The sequence below is a fragment of the Molossus molossus genome, unplaced genomic scaffold (assembly GCF_014108415.1).
Source record: "Molossus molossus isolate mMolMol1 unplaced genomic scaffold, mMolMol1.p scaffold_m16_p_17, whole genome shotgun sequence".
Lineage (NCBI taxonomy): Eukaryota > Metazoa > Chordata > Mammalia > Chiroptera > Molossidae > Molossus > Molossus molossus.
The window spans coordinates 7,548,666-7,570,693 of record NW_023425352.1 but is presented as its reverse complement, the minus strand read 5'-3'; the positions used below and the strand labels follow the sequence as shown (position 1 = coordinate 7,570,693).

At 42.9% G+C, this 22,028-nt stretch overlaps 1 protein-coding gene across 7 annotated transcripts in view; it reads right to left on the bottom strand.

The window, feature by feature from the left end:
• PPP2R2D (protein phosphatase 2 regulatory subunit Bdelta) overlaps positions 1-22,028 on the bottom strand; it is a 30,896-nt gene that overhangs the window by 5,464 nt on the left and 3,404 nt on the right. For 2 of the 7 annotated variants that reach the window (XM_036265050.1, XM_036265052.1), the window contains exons 2-8: positions 13,649-13,746; positions 13,455-13,540; positions 12,713-12,797; positions 8,780-8,945; positions 8,267-8,379; positions 5,155-5,332; positions 1,640-1,804 (exon numbers count right to left, since the gene is read on the bottom strand). In XM_036265050.1, coding sequence (XP_036120943.1) covers positions 1,640-1,804; positions 5,155-5,332; positions 8,267-8,379; positions 8,780-8,945; positions 12,713-12,781 — 691 coding nt within the window. In that variant the 5' untranslated portion in view covers positions 12,782-12,797; positions 13,455-13,540; positions 13,649-13,746. Of the gene's footprint in view, positions 1-1,639; positions 1,805-5,154; positions 5,333-8,266; positions 8,380-8,779; positions 8,946-12,712; positions 12,830-13,420; positions 13,541-13,648; positions 13,747-22,028 lie in introns of those variants that run through there. The other 5 variants (XM_036265051.1, XM_036265057.1, XM_036265055.1 and 2 more) reach the window with 5 other exon arrangements.

Below are 22,028 nucleotides of genomic sequence, written 5' to 3'. Positions count from 1 at the left end.
GCAAACATGTCTACCCTCACCATGACTCACCCTATCATCAGAAGGTAGAAATGGCATCACACGAGAACATAGGTGCTAAGCTCAGGGTAGCTGAGAAATCCGCCCCCCGCCCATCTGCTGAGTGACCAAGACCTCCACCTGGGCACACCATGGTCCAAGTTTCAATGACCAGTATGGCATAGCAAACCTGCCTTGAGGTTTGTTTTTACAACTCAATGGTCACGATCTACTATGATGAAATGGCATCACTACTTTCAGAAGATCTCGATCTTCCTTGGCAGACCTGTCTACCTCCCAATTCTGCTCTTTCAGCAGTAAGTCCACAGCCTTTCACCCACATCACTGTGGAGGCTGTGTCCTCACCAGGGCCCTGGGCACTGCCATGCTTTTGGTTCAGTCAACTTTGGGCAAGGAGGTCTGTACATCCTTTCATTTTAAACTGCTTTACCTTTTCTATTTTTAAAATATGGGAAACTATATGTTGGCTCTGCATTTGAAGTTAGTTTTTTAAAATAGATTTTGAGAGAGAGCAAGGAAAAGGGAGGGAGAGAGAGAAATATCGATGTGAGAGTGACACACTGATCAGCTGCTTCCTGCATGCCCCCTACTGGGGGTCAAGCCAGCAACTTGGGTATGTGCCCCGACAGGGAGTTGAATTGGCAACCTTTTGGTGCATGGGAAAAAGCTAAATCATCTGAGCCACACTGGCCAGGGCTAAAGTTAATTTTAAGCAAGCTGGTGGCAATACCGAGCATCTATTCAAATAAATTACTTTGCTGACAAATAAAACTACTCCCAGAATCTGAAACTGTTCATTCAAGAGTATTACCTTGAAGACAGTGGCCAGGTGTTCTAAGATTCACTCTTTGCTGCAGGAATTCTGCAAAGAGCACAGAATTCTTTAAATCACACTTTAGCCTCAAAAAGAGAACAAGGCAGAAAGGTGACTGAGCACCAGTCGATGAGCACAATGCCAGGCACTCTTGGTGCTGGTGTGCTCTATGTAGGAGACACTTCAAACAGACTGACCAGGGACAGGCTTCACTGAAAGACAGTGCCAAGAGGTGAGCATCAAGGTGTTGTCGTGAACAGTTCGGTTTTTACCGGGGTAAACTTCAAGATCAGCCAGTAGGCTCCACAACACACATATGACATGAACTAATTTTCTATAAAGTCGGGACTATTCTTTATGGGTAAAAATAAAATGAAAGCACAACTTTCTATACCTCAAAGGAGAGTCCAGGCTGAGGATGAAAGTGCCAGACTTTCCGGAGGCGCTGGCTGCCAGTCCAGCACAGCTCCTGACAGCTGGGAAGGGTCACAGGGCAAATGCGTTCTGTTGGTCCCAGCCCAGGTCCCAATGCACAGAGGTGGAGGCAGCAGACAGTTCTTGTCTGGCCAAACCAGAGCCCTGTGACAATGCTCTGAGAATCCAGGCGGGGCAAACCTACAGTGGCCCCGCTGTGAACGTCCCTGGGAAACAGGACCTTGCGGTCCACTTCTTGGCATGACCAAAGGAACCAAGGTGGCCGCAAGTGTGCCCTAGCATGGGGGTAAGAGAAGAAAACCCTCAGCCTCTGTACACTCCAGCATCTGGACATAGGATTAAATGAGCCGTTTCCAACAGGCAGGTACTTACACTTAGAGTGTCGGTCACACAGGGCCGAGGAGCGCATGTCGCACAGCCGGATGGTCCCCTTGCTGCTGCTGTACACAAACACATTGCACTGGTGTGGGTGGAACTCAGCAGCAGTGATCACCTCTGTCAGCTCCTCCATGTTCGCGGGTTTGATGTCCACGATGTCTGGGAGCGCGGTTAAGGCAGAGTGCCAGGCGGTTCTAGTTAGTCCACGGTCAAGCAAAGTGCCCCCCGCAGTGAGGATTCAGAGATGAGCTGTGAGGTGATTACACACAGGTACCCAGGAGCCCTTCGGTAAGAGGACCCATACTGATGCATTGATCAGACTAGGGTAATGGCCTGAGGGGGCTGGACACACACACACACACACACACACACACACCCAGCCGCCCCCAGTGCTGCTGTCCTCGTTGTGGCTGTGGACATTCTATGAAGAGTTCGTAGAGATCAGATTGATTTAATGACGTAAATGTGAAAAGCAAGCAAGCACTCACCTGCATGAAAAACCCACACTCTACCCATAAATAACCACACACACACATACAAATGAGCATTTCCAAATTCCAAAAGATTCTGCTTCCCCATGTATCTGACATCCAGAGCTTGTTCTAAGTAGTTACCCCAGTGCCATGTACTAGGTTGCCAAGTGCAGCATCACTCAAGTGAAAACACAAGAGCAGAAGCTGGCTCTGGGATGAGACAGAGCTGCAGGGACCAGACAACTGAGAAAGTTGACACCTAGGTGACAGCACAGCTCAAGGCATGGACACCAGACAGCGGTAACAGTGACCTCAAGGACCAGGTGCGTGGGGGAGGGGGAACCCAGGGACATGCAGTAGCAAGTGTCAGAGAAGTGCCCCCACAGGCCCAGGGCAGTGGTCAGCCTGGAGAAGGAGCCAGCACCACAGGTGAGAACAGCGCCCAGCTCGCACGACAGCTTGTCAGCAGCACAGTGGTCCACTTACAAGCAGAAGCCCAAGGCACACTGGGGGACAGTGGGCACTGGAATCCAAGGGTGGCTGTCCAAGTGCAAGAAGGGGCAGAACCACAGGGCACTGGGCAGGTGGCTGACCATGTGGAGAAGCGCCATTAGCCCCCATCTCTATCATGTGAGCAGGTCAAAGGTATTTTTAGTGTTCACAGATAAAATTAAGAAAGTGTTTGTTTTATAATCTCTGTCACAGGGAAGAGTGTTTGAAGCATGATCATAGGACAACCATTTTTTAATAAGCAATTAAGGATATTACTGCATAAACAAACCCTTTATGTATTAGAGTTCTCACAGATCATTAAGGGAAAATAGAACCTCCCAAAAGGAGAAAAAAATGACAAACAATACAAAAATTTTTAAAAATGGATATTAAGTTAATAGAGATCTATGCCTCCAAAGAGTGGTACATAAAATAAAGGAACACGTGTACAATAAACCCTGCAGTTATAAATCTGTACTACTACTGACATGGAAAGATGGTCATGCTAAGAAAAAAAATGAGGGGAGGCAGAAGAGGGTAAAGGGGGGATAAATGGTGATGTAAGGAGACCTGACCTACATGGTAAATACACAATACAATATACAATATACAGATGATGTATTGTAGAATTTTATACCAGAAACCTACTAATTTTATTAACCACTGCCACCCCAATAAATTCAATTTAAAAAATGAGGCTAATGGCAGGGAGGTACTGGTCTACACCAGGCACTGAGAGCTCCGCATCACTATAACCCAAGAGGCACATACATTCTAGTGCCTCAACTCACAGAGGGAGAGAAAGGCTCACAGAGACCTTGGGCTTCCTGACACTTCCTGGTGCTGGGAACTTCACTATCAACATGTAGAGGACAAGCCTGGTGTTTTTAAAACATAAACTTTTGCACATAGGCATAAAAAGCTTAGAAGGATATACACCAAACTACTTAAAAAGACATGTCTGCAGGCCTGGACTAAAGAGCAGAATCTTTTTTCCTCTGTATTATTTCAATTTTACTCGGAAAGGGGAAGATTAAATATCTAACTGTTTAAAGGAGAATAAAGAGCCCTGGCCGGTTTGGCTCAGCGGTTAGAGCGTCGGCCTGCGGTCCTGAGAGACCCGGGTTCGGTTCCCGCTAAGGGCATGTACCTCGGTTGCAGATTGTCCCCGGCCCTGGTCGGTTGTGCGGGTGGCAGCCACTCGATGTGTCCCTTCACGTCGATGTTTCTCTCTCTCTCCCCCGCCACTCTACCTGAACAAAAAATGGAAAAATGTCCTTGGGTGAGGATAAAAAAAAATAATAATAATAATAATAATAAAGGAGAATAAAGAGAAAGCAGGGCCATGAGCATAAATATAAGCATCAAAACTTGGGAAGTTTTGCCAAGTTGAAGAAAAAAGAGAACAGGGGGAGTGAGACACATGCCTCTTCCCTGGGCACCCTGAGCCTGGCCCCTCCCACTGCAGCACCACAGAGACCTCAGCCCTGTTGGACAGTTTCATAAACTAAGTAACCACATGAAGTAAATCACCAAATCAAGTAAAAGACAATAACTAATAAAAGTGTGAAATGCTAGAATTTAAAGTTGTACACACTTCATTTCATGAGATTTATGTGAGCAAAAGGCTGCACAAGCACATGCCAAACCCTAAGCCTCAGCAGAGTAGTAGTCAAGACGGCGGTGGCTGGCCAGCCAGCACTCCACAATGTGGGCAAATGTGACTGAAGATGGTTGATATGTACATTTCATAGGGCCCTCATTTTCTGAAGAAATCAGTAAATTTTAAAATGTGTGATTAGACAATACTTAGATTTTCATCCTAAAAATAATAGTAGCACATATCACTTAAAAGATGAACTTTTGACTATTCCTTAAATAGCTTGTCTTCTAAAACAAAATTCTTCAATGATTAGTCACTTCTGGGGTTTTAAACATCATCCTAACCCAAGCCAGTATTTTCTTTTTCTTTTTTTTTTTTTTATCCTCACCAGAGGACATTTTTCCATTTTTTGTTCAGGTAGAGTGGGAGGGAGAGAGAGGAACAGAGAGAGAGAGAGAAACATCGATGTGAAAGGAACACATCGAGTGGCTGCCACCCGCACAACCGACCAGGGCCGGGGACAAACTGCAACCGAGGTACGTGCCCTTAGCGGGAACCGAACCCGGGTCTCTCCGGACCGCAGGCCGACGCTCTAACCGCTGAGCCAAACCGGCCAGGGCCCAAGCCAGTATTTTCTATTAGAAAAGTTAGCTCCCTGTCCTCTCCCCCCAATAAGCATGGTTGAACTTTCAAAGATATACTACATAAAACTGCCTATGATTCAACCAGGAAGGCAATAATAGACTTGAGGTCATGCCCATCAGAGATAAAACTTTTCCCAAAGGTAAAAAGCAGCTGCAGTTTAAGAGACAAACACTTTAAACCACAGAGAACTTACATCCCCAGCTACCAAGCAACAAGGACTGGAGAGGGAAAGTGCTGAGAACTCCTTATGAAATAACACGCCTAGGAAAGTGCGAGACCTGCCCGATGAAGGATACTAAAGCTTCTATCTGTGATCTCTAAATGCCACAGATTAATTCTCAGGTCATCTGCAGAAAGATACGTTTCATGATCACTGTTTACGGAAATAGAATTTATATGGTATGTGTGAGCATTTGCAAAAATTCGTCGTGGACTTGCTTCTACCATGAGGTCCATGGGTTTCAATACCGGGACCTAAAATTGGAAGAAAAAAGGAATTCAAAACAAGGTCACAGAAGCATATAATCAGAACATCGTAGATAAAAGGAACAAAACTTCATTCACAGTTAAGTGAGTTTTGTACAGGTAATATCCGAAATAGCAACAGCAAGAGCTATGGAAACAGGCTACAACATGGGACGTTGTCTATTTCAAGCTGCTCCTCCTGGATACCAGTTCCAAGGTTGATACTTTCTTGTGGAAGAAAAGATTAATAAACTGGCAGCTAAACAAACAGCCTCCAGGGCTCTGATGTCTAATGATGTGCCTATGAGCAAAGTCTTCACAGGAAGCTCAGCCAGACCCTCCCTGTCTGCTCTCCTGGTAGTGGGCTAGGGGCATGGACCTTGTGCGGCCTGCTGCTCAGCACACTCACCACAAGCTGTGGAGGGGTGCAGGACTGGAGGCATGCAGAGGAAGGGCCCTGGGAGCTGGGGAGGTGCCATTTCTCAATCTGGCATTGGCTGTGCTTGTGTGTTCATAGGGCTGCTCACTTACATGGTACGGGCACTTTTTGGTATATATTATACTTCAATAAAAAGTTTTTAAAAAGGGCACAGAAACCCCATCTCAGTGATGGGGTTGAGGTCAGGGAAGGCATTTCAGGGAACAGGACACCTACAATGAAATGGAAACAGTGGAGAGGAACTCACCAGGAGAAGGACAAGGGAAAGAGCCACAGACTGAGGGAGGGGTGCAGTCATGGGTGACAGTGTCCACATGTGACAAAAAGAAAAAAGGCCCAATGCCACTGACATCTAGCAGAAAAGGAGCTTTAAAATCTACACAAAAATTAGTGATAGTATTCTTTTTGTTACTTTTGTGATTAAAAACCGAGAGAGAGAGTGCCTAAAAAGACAAGGAAAGATCTCAATTTAGTTTTCTCTGGCCAAAATTCTTGGAAAAATGTGCACAGCAAGACTTCCCCCACCTAAACCAGTTAAGTGCTGACTGTACACCTGCTTTCTCTAGAGTGGGAAGTGTCATTCCTACGAGGTTTGGGATAGGCCTGGCATAGCCCTCTAATACATGTTTCTAATAATCAAAACACAGGGCAACTGAATACTTACAACAGAAGACATCCTCCTCTAATTAATTAAACCCCTTTTCTGACACTAAAATAATTTAAGAGGAAAAAAAAAATTAAGACTATCAACAGCTCTCACTCTTACCCAGTTAAGTTTAGACAACCTAAGAATCCTTTTTGAACCTCTAGAGAGGCAATTAGGAACCAAATACAGACCTGCACTCACAGGGAAGTCAATGTAGTTTATGTGGAAATTGCTCTTCTCACAGGCTTCACGGGCCACCAATTCCACTAGTTTTATTTGGGCCAAGCACATAAAAGCAGCCTTGAATAAAACCAAGACTGGGACTAATAGGACCTATAGTTTTATAGGCATGTGGGCATCCTGTGTGGTGAGCAGGTGTGGTTGGGAGGAACTTGGGTCCTAAGAGAGGGCAGTGTGCTCAGCTCGGTGCCAGTGCTGGGACAGGGTGGGGCAGGAGAAGGTGCACCCCACAGGACCCCTTCCCACTCCTCTCTATTACACTTGACAATTTAAATGAGCAGCTCACATTTGGAGACTACCCTAGTGTCACTGTCACAAACTGGGACCATCTACACGATCATGAACCATGGATGCAAAAGCAGCAGCACAGGCATCGGAAATCACTGTCTGGATCACATCCTGGTTTAAATTAGGGTTCTGTAAACTTGATTGGAACATATTACACTGCTTTCTTGGTCTCAATCCTCTGGAAACACAGCTATACTATCGACCTAAGAGGTCTTATGATGACTGTTCCATCCTGCTCATCTCCTCGGCAACGCTCATCTTACCACATCCCAGTTTTACTAACTGCTGTGGCACTGCCTCTGCTGCTGGGATGGGACTCCGTCCTGTGCATCCACCACCCTAGCACCTTGCATGCACCCAGTGCAGGAGAGCCGAGGAATGGCATTACCCAGACACATACACTGCCAGCGTCATTACGATGGGGTGTGGCAGGAATCCTGCAACAGTGTGCCTTCTCTGCAGAGCCTCAGCTAGTCTGAATGTGTGCACTACCAGTCTTCACCTGATAAACAACTGAACATGTTTCCAAACACACGAGGCAGCTCTGTGTTGGGGACCCTCTGCACTACTGTGGGTGCCTGTCTTCCTGCGCTGTCCTGTCCGCAGTGGTGCTTCTCGGTGTCAAGAGGCATGCCTGGCCACGATGCAAGCGTTTTACCTCCTTCACCACATTTTGTCACATTTAAGATATTATTCATGGCACGTACCCCCAGGCCAATTACAAGACACTGAGATGTTAAGTTTTACTCAACTTCATAGATGTTAAAAATGTGAAAAAAATCTAGGTATCAGAACTGATGAAATACGGCTGTTTCATACTGTCCCCAGGGGCACCAAAAAGGGAGTGGAGAATTCAACAATTAAAAAAAGTAACAATGCTCACAGACCAACAGGCAAGGATTCTGAAGTATTAGACCTGCCTCAGTTTACTCAGAGGAAATCCAACTAAAACCACCATAAATGCATCTTGGTGGACGGTAGCTCATCTTTCAATTCGTAACCCGTGTTATGCCACCTGGGGAGGTCGTCAACCCTCCCACATGCTATTCTGAACCTGTACAGTAAAAGGCAGTTGATACATTTAATAAGATTCCTGTTGTGGAATTAAATCGAAGTCCTTTCTTCGGTATTACTGTATTTTATGAAGATAATGTGTGACTTTTGCTCTTGTGAAAACACAAGGAATCCCATTTCTAACACATCTACATACAATGACTTGTATTATTACAAGTAATTTTCTGAATCAAGGAGCAGATAACAGCTAACTTAGGCATTGTTCTTGATCAGTTTATGGAAAGTACTGATAGTTTAAAGAAAATGGAATGTATACCCGCAGTGCTGTAATTCTAAATGGGTCTCGAAGTCGTCCATCTTCATCTTTCAAGTTATAACCTTCTGCTCTTTTATCCCGTTCACTTATTTTCCATAATTTAATAGTTTTATCTGCAAAAAAAACCTCGTTCTCCATATTAAAAGAAAAACCACCTTATCATGCACCATTCCAAGCTGGGTATTATACTAGAGAAGCGTGTTATTTCCAATTATGGGCGAACACTCGTGTCCTACATAAGACAGTGTCAGAGCTGAAGCGGGGAGGGCACCACTTGCACTTCGCCTCCATGCTGAGGTTTCTTGCCCTTTTCTAAGCATGTGGTGCTGGGAGACAATGTGTGTTTGCATCCTTTGAGTTTGCAACCTATTGTTTCCTAGCTAATAATTACCCTCCCCGCAAAGTTTAAAGCAGAAATAACTTCTGAAATAGGTTAAAATAAAAAAGAACCCACACACAGAAAATTAAAATAAAATCCTAAATTAAACAGCCATTAAAAACAAAAGCTCTTACCATTTGTAGAGAGTAGAAAATGAGCAGCATTCTGTTGTGGTAACCACCTAATTTTATTAATTTTTTCCTCAATTTCTAGACTTTTCAAATAGTCAAACTCTGGTTCATGACTTTGAAAGGTACTGTAAACATTATATTCTCCCCTAGAATGAGGGCGGCTTTTATTCTGCAAGAAAACATAAAGCTGTTTTAATGAACAAGCACACTGTAGGGGAACTGTTAGTACGACTGACATCAAATGAACACACAGTTTTTAAAACTAAAAAAAAATCCTGGGTCCAAAAAATGTCCAACAGATGACACTGAAAATTAACCTCCTTAGTAAAACAATAAAAAAGACGATCCCCAGCCCTTCTCTTCTTGCCCACCAGGGTTCCAGAACAGCCAGGCCCCTTCTGCATGTACTGGTCTGGCAGCTCCCTGACCCAGTGCGCGGAGAGAAGGGAGCAATGGACAGAACAGGACCCACAGAGGTGACCACATGTTCAGTCTGGCCCTGTGGGGTTTGCCCAGCCCATCCCCGTCCTCCGGAGTCCACTGCAGGGAGGCACACTGCTGTTACCTATAACAGCCAGCCAGCACACACTGGTGCTGGACCAGGGACAGGACTGCTAAATGACAGGGCCACGCAATGAGCACCACTCAGCAGCTATAACAAACAAACCAGCATGGGAAATCCCCATTCATAATTAAATACCCGTAGTAAGAGACCTCTCATGCAAATTTTTAACACAAAGAACAACTCTATATGCTACAGTAAAAGTAGAAAACGATACTTTGGAAGATGCACATGTCAAAATAATGCCCAACTCTGGGAAGGCTGAGAATCAAGTTCAATTTAGAAGTAACATGGAAGGAGAAAATGGGGAGGGCAGAATGAGGGCTTCATCTGTATGCTGAGGGTTTTCTTTTCCTTTTAGTAACAAAATCTGGGTGGTGGGTTCACATGCATATTTATATTAATCTCTGAAATCTTCTGTATGTCCAAAATGACATTGTCTATAAAATATTAAATATAATTAAAAATCAAGACTAATATTTTGTTAATTTGTGCTCTATGAGTATCTAAAATCTTACATTTTTAGGTATCTAGATGTCTAATCACGATGTTGTACAACTGAACCAATATAAGACTGTATGTTAACTGTAATGGAAAAATTAAGCAAATGAACTTATATAAAAAAATACTTCTCTGTATTTCTGAATTAAGATCATGTATTATTAGAAAACACCTCCCAAAGCTACCCCAATGTCTCAAGTGCACTGACTTTCTGTTGTAAATGCCCTGAAATCGTCCTTCATCAGAAGGATCTAGGAAATCTCTACTGTACAACTCCCACGATGTGCTGTGTTAGGTTAGTGCCCTCCAATCTACTCCCCATCTTCACCACCCCAACCTCTCCACAAAAATGCAGACTTCAACAGATACTTCTACCTCAAAAATGAGAAAAATAAAACTGAAATATTAAGAAGAAATATCTACGGAATCAGTTAGTCCTGAGCCTTACGACGTTACCCTAAGAAAACAGAACAAGAACAAGTGAGTGAAGCAGCCGTTTCAAAGTGCTTCCGCCACTTCCCTGGCCACCCCCTAGCACAGGGCCCTGAGCAGTGAGTGGGCCTCATGAAATGACTAAGGGGAGAGGGCAGGAAAGGTGGCAGGAGGGGCTCTGTGGGGAATGGATTCTGAGCAGCAGTGAGTAGAACCTGAGGTCAGCAGTGGAAGGGATAAGGTGGGCAGCTCGCTGTGTCGGGCCTGCAGTTCTCTGATGTACCCAAACTGCTCTGCTCACACAGAGCAGGGTGCTATGGAGAGGGAGTCCTGATGCACTCAAACTGCAATGCTGAGCTCCAAGGCCAGGGGGCTGCAGAGCTGTGACCATGAGCTCTGCTCATCACAGATTTACACGTGGGGCAGGGTTCTCTGGACAGCAGGCTCTGCTGCTAAAAAGGAGAAAAAGCGCAAAACCACACCACTAACTGCTTCCTACCTCGCCCTCTGTACCTGACCCATTCACCTAGCGCACTGCTCACCTAGCGCCCTGCCCTTCTTGGATCCAGCAGCAGCTCTCTGTGCTTTGTAGACTCTGACTGCTCAATGACAGCCCAGACCCTGCCTGATGTAGCCTCTGGCTGAGAGCTGTGGTGGTTTATGGGGGCAGTTTCACCCTACAGGTACCACAATTTCATCAATTGTATTTCTGACTATGGATAAAAATGTAGTAGTTTTACATTCCAATCCATACTGAAAAATCGAAGTTTACAGCCCTGGCCAGTTTGGCTCAGCGGTTAGAGCGTTGGCCTGCGGTCCAGAGAGACCTGGGTTTGGTTCCCGCTAAGGGCACGTACCTCGGTTGCAGTTTGTCCCCAGCCCTGGCTGGGTCGTGCGGGTGGCAGCCATTCAATGTGTCCTTTTCACCTCGATGTTTATCTTTCTCTCTCTGTTCCTCTCTCTCCCTCCCACTCTGCCTGAACAAAAAATGGAAAGGTATCCTCGGGTGAGAATAAAAAAACAAAAACTGAAGTTTACAGTGAGGAAGACACATAGAAACCACTAAAATAGGTTAAAAGCAGATGGAATATGAAAGCACTTTTTATGTTAACCAAAATACAAACAAAAAGATGGGGAAAAAAGTTGCCCAGGATTTATTAAACTGCAGTTGGTCGGGTTTATCTAATAATGACTTAATACTTCTTAACTAAACACAGTGTGATTAAATTCTCAAAACTAACACTTAACTCATCTATTAGTAAGATGCTTGAGTTTCATTATCACCTGTTTCATATTTGAAGCTAGTTTTTTCTCAGATCTGACAATGACCCACAAAAATAAGAAAAAATTCATTTTCTATAAGGTCATCATTAAAATAGCAAACTGTAAGGAGCTAAAAGTGAACTCTTAAATTTAAGACAGCTGACTCAGCAATCTGGTAAATAATCCTTTTGCTGGCCAGGCCCGTGTTGCTCAGTTGGTTAGAGTGTTGTCCCATGCACATAAGGGTCTTGAGTTTGATTCTGGTCAGGGCATTTACCCAAGGTTGCAGGTTTGATCTCTGATTGGGGTGCATATGGGAGGCAACTGATAGAAGTTTCTCTCTTTCCCTTCCTCTCTATTTAAAATCAATGAAAAACATATCCTCAGGTGAGGATTAAAATAATAATAGTAATAATCCTTCTGCTAAAAGTAATATTCAAACACCACCTTCTGTTGAAAGGGTAAAGTATATAGTTTTTTTTTAGCACAGTGTGATAATCCACCTCTGGGATTAGAATGCAAAATTGTAAACTTGTCAAATTGTGAAGATTTAGAAAGATAAATACATATATATTTTTAAAAATGTTTTTATTGATTTTTTAGAGAAAGAGTAAGGAAGTGAGAGAAACATTAATCGGCTGTCTCCTGCACACCCCCTACTGGGGATCAAGCCCGTAACCCAGGTATGTGCCCCTAACTGGGAATCGAACCAGGACTTCTCAGTCCATGGGATGACACTCAATATCCTGAGCCACACCAGCCAGGCAAAAGATGAGTAATTATATATGTAATTCTCACAAATGAATTCCTACCATCCCAAGTCAGAGAACTGAAATTTAAAAAAATTTTGCCTTGGACGGTGTGGCTCAGCATTTGGAACATCAGCCTGAGAACGTAAGAGTCTCAGGTTTGATTCCCACTCGAGGGCACGTACCTCGAATGCAGGTTTGATCCCCGGCCCCGGTGAGGGTTGTATGAGAGGCAACCAAGCGATCTGTCTCTCTCACATCGATGTATCTCTCTCTCTCCCTCCCTACCACTCTGAAAAAAATCAGTGAAAAAACATCCTCATGTGTGGATTTAAAAAAAAATTTACATGGCCATAATAAAAACTAGAGCTACAACAGATGTATTTTAATAATAAGATGTTGGCATCCTATAAATCTCTCTCCACTTACCCTGGGCAACTCTCCACTGGGAGCCAGGGCCGCCCCCACGGAATTCCCTTGGCGCCCGTCTGGTGGCATGTACTGCAGCACAGACCTCCATGGAAGAGGACAAGAGCTCACTGGCCTCTATACCAAAGTTTTACCACAAAAACTTTGAGACTAGAATTTGAAGGTGAAAAAGTAACTGCCCACTGATCTGCCAGGAAACAGACAGGAAGGGCAAGGGAGCCTAGTTACAAGCCTGTCAGGGAAAAGCAAGACAGACACACTGCGGATGAGACCCCCAAGCCCAGCTAGAACACCTGCACAGGGATCATTACTTTGCTTGCTCCTTCCTCAGCATTCTCAGACTCTGATGAGCCCCCAAAAGTCAAAGGGGTGGGCAAGATTGGGCTTATTCCCACTCTCTTTTATGCATAACCAAAAATAAGGGTTTTTCGCCCCAGCCCCCCAGAAAGGGACATGCCTTACAACCAGTGATTATGAGTAAGACTCACCTGTGGGCCCCTCCCAGACCTGTGTTGAGGACACCTTCCTTTCTGCACTAACAGTGCAGCCCTCAAGGGGTGAAGAGGCAGAGAGATTGCATGCCCCCCACCCTGGTCTCCTTGGTAGTACCTTACATAGCCAGACCATAGGCTGGGACTTGTGAAGTGACTTCATGGACAGCCCCTCTAATTATAGGATGAAAACAAATGCAGAAGCCCACCACCCCACCTCATTCATCTGGTTCCCACAACACTGTGACAACCTGTAGGCAGGACAAGGACTCTCTTCCTTCCCTAAAGATGAGGTCTTGGGGACTTGACTGGGGCTTGATGGCTGGATGGCAGTGAGCTGAAACACAGATCACCCGGAGATAATTTTGGAAAGATTCTGTATGATTAAAGTGATATGAGAAGGGCGGACTGATTTCATTGGATTTGTGGACAGTAAATTACTGACCTCTTGCTCCCGCTGAAAAATAACAACTCTGCCGCCCTTGTCTCCTGTTGCAAGAAGATCTCCAGAGTAATTAAATTCAACAGTTGAGATGATGTCAGCTGTCAATAAAATACAGAGGCAATTTACAAGATTTCATTATGAGAGAAGTCACAATGAGTATCAAAAATCAATGGAAAGGGTCAAAAGTGATAAACACATATAAAACTTTCCCCCTGGATAAAGCCGAATTTTCATGGGAAACTTGTCATTACCAAGCAGCCACTTCTTGGTTCTAGGGCCCAGGGCTGACAGCACCTAAATTTATGGTTCTGCTCAAATGATCTAATGTCTGGTTCCTGGTGCACCAGGATTTAGACTGCGTTGTCTTACTGTAAGGATGTAGGGTACAAATTCTGAGAATTAATATTGAAAAGAAAGCCCAGTCTGTGTGGTCAGTGGTTGAGTGTCGACCCATGCACCAAGAGGCTGCCAGTTCAATTCCCGGTCAGGGCACATGCCCAGGTTGTGGGCCCAATCCCTAGTGGGGGGCATACAGGAGGTGGCCAATCGATGTTCTATCTTATTGATGTTTGTTATCTCTCTCTCCCTTCCTCTCTAACATCAATAAAAGAAAAAAAAATTAATATCGAAAAGAAAAAAACCGGTTCTAGGAGACTACTGCCTAATGTATAATACACACCTAATATTAACTTTAAAAATAAATCTGATCGTTACATAATATTAACAGAAACATTGTATTTCCATGCAGTAACTTTTGTTGGCTTCTGTACAAAATGACATTATAGACAGTACAAGTTCTATTCCATTATCTGGATAAAGTCACTGCTGCTAACAATGGTAACAAAATTACCTAGTGAGACACTTTTGGTCAGAAACTGAGACTTCTGACATTATCAACACGAAGAACCTGCACATCAGCTCCCCAGGGGTAAAGCCCACAGGGTACAGAGAACAAAGCCAAGTGCTAGAAGACATACACTCCCAATGGACTCTGGAGGAAACAGTTTTCCCTGAAGATCCTTCCTGAGTGTTGACTGAACAACTACCAGGGTGTGGGTGTGGTCTCCTAAGGGGCTGCAATTGCTGGTTCTATGACCAAAAAGTCATCAACTGTCCCAGAAAGCCTCATCTCTCTGGCAGCTCTGGGGAAGGACTGGTTTACATCAAACCACCACTGGGGCACCAGCTTGAAGGGCGTGTCCACCTGCAAATGCAAGCGACTGCTTGGGCTGCAGGGACACTAAAGACATACTGCTGAATAGCTGTCAAACACGACATCTGTACCAGAAGCCCCAATGTTGAAACTATTTGAAAACCTCCTGCAAAGTGGCCACAATATAATACGATATTTAAAGGTATGCACAAACATTTTCATCAAATAATTATAATATATGATCTTTTATTACATTGGCACTGTTTACTGACTTATAAAAACATACTGAATTCTATTGCCTAGGCTTTCTTTTTTCTTTAAAAAAAATCTTCAGTTAGACTTGGGAAAAGAATTAGGGTTCTTCTTGTGAGAAGTGTCAGTTTTTAAACTAAATTACTCAAAATAACCTAATTTACTTAAATGAAACTCAAATATTCTGTACTGGACTAAAAGGAACTAAATCTATGTCATTTATACCCAAGGGCGTGGTACCATATTATATAATTAATGGTACTGTAGCTCTGTCAGTGATTTTCAAACTTAATTAAAAAGGATTGAATCTTTTATTTAAAAAAAAAAGATAAAAAAACTGATTTTTAGAGAAGGGAGAGGGAGGGAGGCAGGAGGAGGGGGAGAGGAGAAGGGGGAGAGGAAGAGAGGGAGAGGGAGAGGGAGAGAGAGAGAGAGAGAAAGAAACATGGATTCAAGAACAAAACATCAGTCAGCTGCCTCCTGCACACCTCCTACTGGGGACCGAGCCCCAAGCCCAGGCATATGCCCTGACTAGGAATTGAACCAGCAACTTTTGGGTGCATAGGATGATGCCCACGAACCAAATGAGCCACACTGGCCAGGGCTGGACCGAATCTTTTAAAAGAGAAACTCCCATGACTGTCAGTGGTGAGAAATTATTTTCATTAAGCTATGTAAATATGTATAAACCTGAAATCAGAAATACTCTCTATAGTCTAGAAGAGCTCTAAAACCAAAATAAATATGCAAACTAAATAGTAAGAAAATTACAAAACCAATAAAATTTAAATTACCAACATGAATTCAATGTAATGAATACTGCTTTACAACACTAGACTGATGCTAAAAGCATAAGTATGATACTGACTGAGGCTACCAAGCTGGGCATTTGGAAACTACAGTGTACTGCACAATTCCATCCAGACAATGGAATATTATCCAGCAATAAAAAGAAATGAGTTATCAAGCCATGAAAAGACATGAAAGAACATTACTAAGTAGAAGAAGCCAATCTGATAATGCTACACACACTGTATGATTCCAACAATGTGACATTTTGGAAAAGACAAAACTATGAAGACAGTAAAAAAAGATCAGTGGTGGCCAGGGGTGGGGTTGGGGGGGGGGGGGAGACTTAGAGGCCAGTGAAACTACTATGTATTATAATAATGAATGCATGTCATCACACATTTGCCCAAACCCGTGGAAGGTATAACAAGAGTGAACCCTAATATAAATGATAGATTTTGGGTAATAAGAGGACTTTGGGTAACAATGATATTCAGTGCTGGTTGTAAAAAAATGTACTACTTTGGTGGGGGAATACTGATAATGGTGTAAACTAGAGGGGTGGGCAGGGGATAGATAGGAAATCTCTGTACCTTCCTCTTGCTGTGAACCTAAAATTGCTGTAAAAACAAAGTCAATTACTACTGAATCCTACAGTTCTTTTTTTTTTTTCTATCCTCATCCCAGAATATACATTTTTTACTGATTCTAGAGAGAGGAAAGGAGAGGAGGAGAAGGAGAGAGGGAGAGAAAGATCAGTGTGAGAGACAAATGATGACTTGGTTGCCTCCTGTGTCCGACTGTGGATTGAACTGGAAACCTAGGTATGTGCCCTGACTGGGAATTGAACCTGTAACTTTTTGTTGTATGGGATGAAGGTCCAACCAACACTCAGCCATCTAGCCAGGGCTGACTTCTATCTTCCCTCCCTCCCTATCTTCCTTCCTTCCTATCTATCGTTAATCCTCACCAGAGGATCTTTTCCCATTGATTTTTTTACATTAAGTGGAAGGGGGTGGGGGAGAGAAACATCAATGTGAGAGAGACAAATCAATTGGTTACCTCCTGAATGACCCTGACTAGGGCTAAGGATTGAACCAGAAACCCAGGTACGCGCTATTGACTGGGAATCGAACCTGTGACCCTTCTGTCCACAGGCTGACACTCTAACCGCTGAGCCAAACCAGCCAGGACTAATAGCTACCTTTAAAGCGGTAATTCTCAGAGTGTGGTCTGTGGACACTTGGGTGTCCCCAAGAGCCCCTCAGAGTTCCTCAAGGTCAAAACTATTTTCATAATACCAATGCATCATGTGCCACCTTCACTGTGTTGTCATTTGCACTGATGAGCAAAAGCCATGGTGGTTCAAACTGCTGGCACCTCAGCACAAACCATGGCATCAGCACCCACTAGTACAGTCTGCGTGGTCCATACCACACACATACAGTTTTACTTAGGAATGTCCTTGATGAACAGTCAAACTAATTTTACTCAATCCCCACCCTGTAGTAGTTTTACTTAATATTCTTGGTGGTAAAGTGGGCATATACACAAAGTAATCTGTAGCATCCGGGACAGGGGCTGTCCTGAGGAAAAGCACATCCACAGTTGTTTGTGTTGCTAGTTCATCTAGCCACCTTCCATGCGATGATGCCCTTTTTATCTGAAAGATCAGCTGACCAACTATGGTGGTTCAGACTTTGATATCTGGCAGAAATTTTCTTGAAAATGGACATAGGGAGCCTTTCACTACACAGAAAACAGTTAACTGACAGTGTTTATTGCTAATGATAAAATCCAAGCTTTCAAGAGAAAATTAGAATTTTGGAAAACTTGTATCTATTACTATTAATTTGACAGTTTCCCACTGTAAGATTTTTCTGATGAGGTCAGTGGTAGTATTAACAAACATGATTTTCTTTGAACTCGTATAATGAAATGTATCAACACATTTACATAATCTGAACAATGCAGCGCATGAATATTTCCCAACGACCCAGGTGTGATGTTAACAAACCACGTACATGAGCAAGAGATCCATTCAAAATATAAGACAGAACTATGGATTTTAATGTAATGGGATAAAAAGTTCACTGATGCAGTTTCAGGTTCCAAAGTGTAAGTAAACTTGAGAAAACGATCATCTCCAGTTTCATTCTACTATGAAGCAGCCATAACTATATGAGAAGGCTATTCCATTATTCCTTTAACTACATGTAAGTTAAGACCAAATTTATAGAATCTATACAATCAGATCTGAGAATCTAGCTGTTTTCTACTAAGCCCTAGACTTACAGGTTTTGCAAAGAGTAAATGCCACTCTCCTCACTAAATCTGTTTTTCATTAAAAATGTTATGTTAACAAGTACTAGATTATTTCATTAAAGTGAAATAATAAATATTTTAAATTATTCTGTTTTAACTTCAAATATTGATAGATATAACCCATGTAAACAAAAGCTCTTGGGTCCTCCTGAAACCAGAGGCTCTGTGAACCACTGGTCAACTATAACTTGAGGGCATAATCTGACTCCTGCTGCTTTGTTAATAGTGGTACTGGTCCACCGCCACACCCATTTCTAAGTGGGGTCTTCCCCTGCTTTCCTGCTACAAAGGCAGAGTTGAGCTTAGTAGTTTCAACAGAGGCAGTCTAATCTGCAAAGTCTAAAATATTTACTATTTGCCCTTTACAAACAAGTTGGCAGACCTCTGATTTAGAGTGGGCCCACGTTTCCAGCCTTTATAATTGCAGTAAATTTCTAATTGGCACTTCTGCCTCCATTCTTACCCCATCACCACCATTTTCCAAAGGCCAGAGTGACCTTCCTAGAAAATGTAAAGTTGATGTCCCTCCTCCGCTTATATTCACAATCACTTACTTCAAAGCACAATTCTAAGTCCTCAGCAAGGTACTCAAGGCTTTCATTCATCATCCTTTGGACCCTGCCAAGTACTCTGATTTCCCAGAAAGCATCATGCTCTCTCCAATCTCCACTCCAAGCCCCTTCCTTCTATCTGGAACATTCTTCTCCCCTTCCCTTCCTCCCTCTTTCTATACACAGCCCCACTTCCCCTTTCATTCCCCACACAAGTCTCTGTACCAGGCACTTCCAACACATTCTCTTGAAATGTCCTGCTCTCAGAATGATGCGATGATCCATCTGCTTGTCAGTCTAACAGACTTGCCAGAGCTTTCCCTGCATTACTGGAATCTCCCTAATAATCCTGTAAGTCACAGGGAACAGCACCCATTTTACAATTGAGGAAACTGAAGGTAAATAACCTGGCAAATTAGCACAAAGCTAAAAAGAGGCTGGGAATGGAATTTGTATTAAATGCAGGTAAATAACCTGGCAAGTTAGCACAAAGCTAAAAAGAGGCTGGGAATGGAATTTGTATTAAATGCCTTTCCACATCCTGATTAACATCAAGTTGAAGAGACAAGCCTAACCCACGTGATAAAACTGAGACACAGCCAACTGCTAAACACCCTGGTATGCTAAGTGAAAGGAAAGGTCAGGTTGTAAAATAGAATACTGGATTAAGAGTAGCTGAGTAGTGATTCATAAAGAAAGTGAAATCTGAGATGGATTTAGAAGGATGGATAAAATAGACAGAAAACAAAGAGAATATTCTAAATTCTCAAAGCAACATGAGCAAAATTTAAGGGATGGGAAGGATCACTGAAAAATAATGGAAAAAACCAGAGGTCAGCTGCAAGGGGAGGGATCTGGGGTGAGTGGAGAGATAGGAAAGAGGTCAGGAAAAAAACAAGAAATGCTCTTTTTATATGTAAATATAGATACGACGGAACACCTTAAAATACACGAGGATTAATTAACAGTTGTGCCCAATATCTGCAACAATTTACAGGTTACAAAAGCACTACATACTGTTTGATCTTAAAGAAAATCTTCTGAAGCAATTTCTAGATAAACAAGCTAAGGTTCAGAATAGACCTTCAGACCTGATAAATGGCAGACACACCAAATCCAAAATTTCCCATTAAAACAACAGACTTTTAAAATCAAGGAATAGAGCCCTGGCCTGTATTGCTCAGTTGGTTGGGTTCATCCTGTGCAATGAGAGGTTGCAGGTTTCAATGCCCTGGTTGCAGGCTCAATCCCCAGTGGGAGTTGTGCAGGAGTTGGCTGATAATATTTCTATTACTAATACCCCTCTCTCTAAAATCAATAATAATAAAAAAAAAAATCAAGGAGTATGATTTAATACTACCATAAATCTTATAAACTTACATCTGATTATACAACTAAGACCAGTCCAGCTTCTTGGACACCCAGCCTGATTTCAGAGACATTACAATGCACCTGTGCTCAGTAAGTATGTTGAATGCATTAATCTTAAGAAAACCACACATATATGATTTTCTAAATGCAGAATTTCCTTATGAGACTCCTAAATTAAACTGCAAGAATGTCCCCAGATCATTTTCTTCTTAGATGGCTTTACCTAGAACACGTTTTTCTCAAAGTCTTTCTCAAATGGAAATTCTACAATGGAATGTAGACATCAGATTGGAAATAATTCATATAACCAGACACCATGTCCCATAGTGACTTAAAAAAAGAAAAAAAAAAAATCAATGATAAATACTAAATGCTATTTTCTATACACAGAAAAAAATCAATTACCCTACTCTTAAAAATAATGATTAGGACTGAATTTTACATTCACAACAACCATATTTCATTGATTCTAAGGAGCACATTTCCCCACATTTTAACATCTTTGAAATCAGATGTATCTTATATTTATTGAAACAGTAATTTCCTAGTATTGATGCCCAAGTGCCCTTAATTTTTGTTACCCTTCCTCAACGTAAACTTTTCTTCCTTTCTTTCATGTTATTTACGTAAACCCCTTTAGAAAGGCTGGCCCTACCAGTTTACTGAGATACCCAGATTTTTTATAGAATGTACCAGACTCAAACTTGAGCTAAGGAGATGAACCTTTAGCATTCTTTAATATTATTTCTCTAGAAAAAGACTGTCTAATTCAAAGAAATACATCAGATCATGGATTAAGATACTAATTAAAACAAAATAATCAAATAAAAAGTCAAGACTTAAAACTACAAATTCTGAGATGAAAGGAATCACCTGTTATCAAGCCATACAAAAAACCACACGAAACCAGGTAACAACAGTTCATTACAAAGCCCTCCTCCAACCACCCCCGCCCCCACTGTTTCTCCAGAAAGGAATTAATGTGCAAAGGCAGAGACCCAAAGCTCCCTGCAAGAAGGCAGCTACTATGTCACGAGGAAGTCCCTTGGCAGCAAAGTTCCTGCGTCACTTGTTTGACATGCAGGTATTTAGTTATTTCTCTTCTCTGTGGTATCTGTTCAAATATTTTAGACTGGCTGTTCTTAAACCCTTGTTACTAATCTTACAGAATTTGGATAGGCACTCCCTTTAAAGGCATCTCATTTCATTTGCTTTCAGGGACAATTTCCTACAATTCCTGGTGATGAGATCGCCTGAGCTTTTGAAGGCCAGAGCAGGCTGGGCTGTTACATCCTCCAGTGGGGGCGTCAGCAGTACTGGCTGCGAATGGTCACTGAAGCAGCACAGCACATGGGCCCTGAAGCCAGCCAGCCTGGCTTCGAACCCTGGCTCTGCCAGGTAGTGGCTAGCTGCTGACCAAGTCAACTGGCCTCTGTGCCTTGGCTTCTGCATGTAAAACTGGGAAAAACAAGAAATAGCTCCTCTTTCCTAGGGTTGTGTGAAGATGGAATTAATGGGCACAGGTAACTCGGCGCAATCTCTGGAACATCACACTCAACAACTGTGGGCTGGGTCCTCTACAAGGTACTTGGGTGGGCATTTGGGGCACCCTGACTGTAAGCTTGAGGAGCTCACACTCTGCTAAAGACAGACAAGCAGAGGATTATAATATTGTGTGACATCACACTTAACAATTTCCAAAAAGTGATCACTGTTTACAGTGTAACTATTTAGAGGCACAAGCTACCAAACCACCTTTCATTTCCTTCTGGTAGCCTCCTCCTGGTTTTAAGATTTTGACTCTTGCTCATTTAGATATAAAAGCTTGCTATTCCACCTTCAGGGCTGATGACTACGGCCACAGCCAGCATGCTGTAGGGAAAAGAGAGGCAAGTCACCAGTGACTCACTCATGTATTGTGTCACCAGCAGAACAGTCA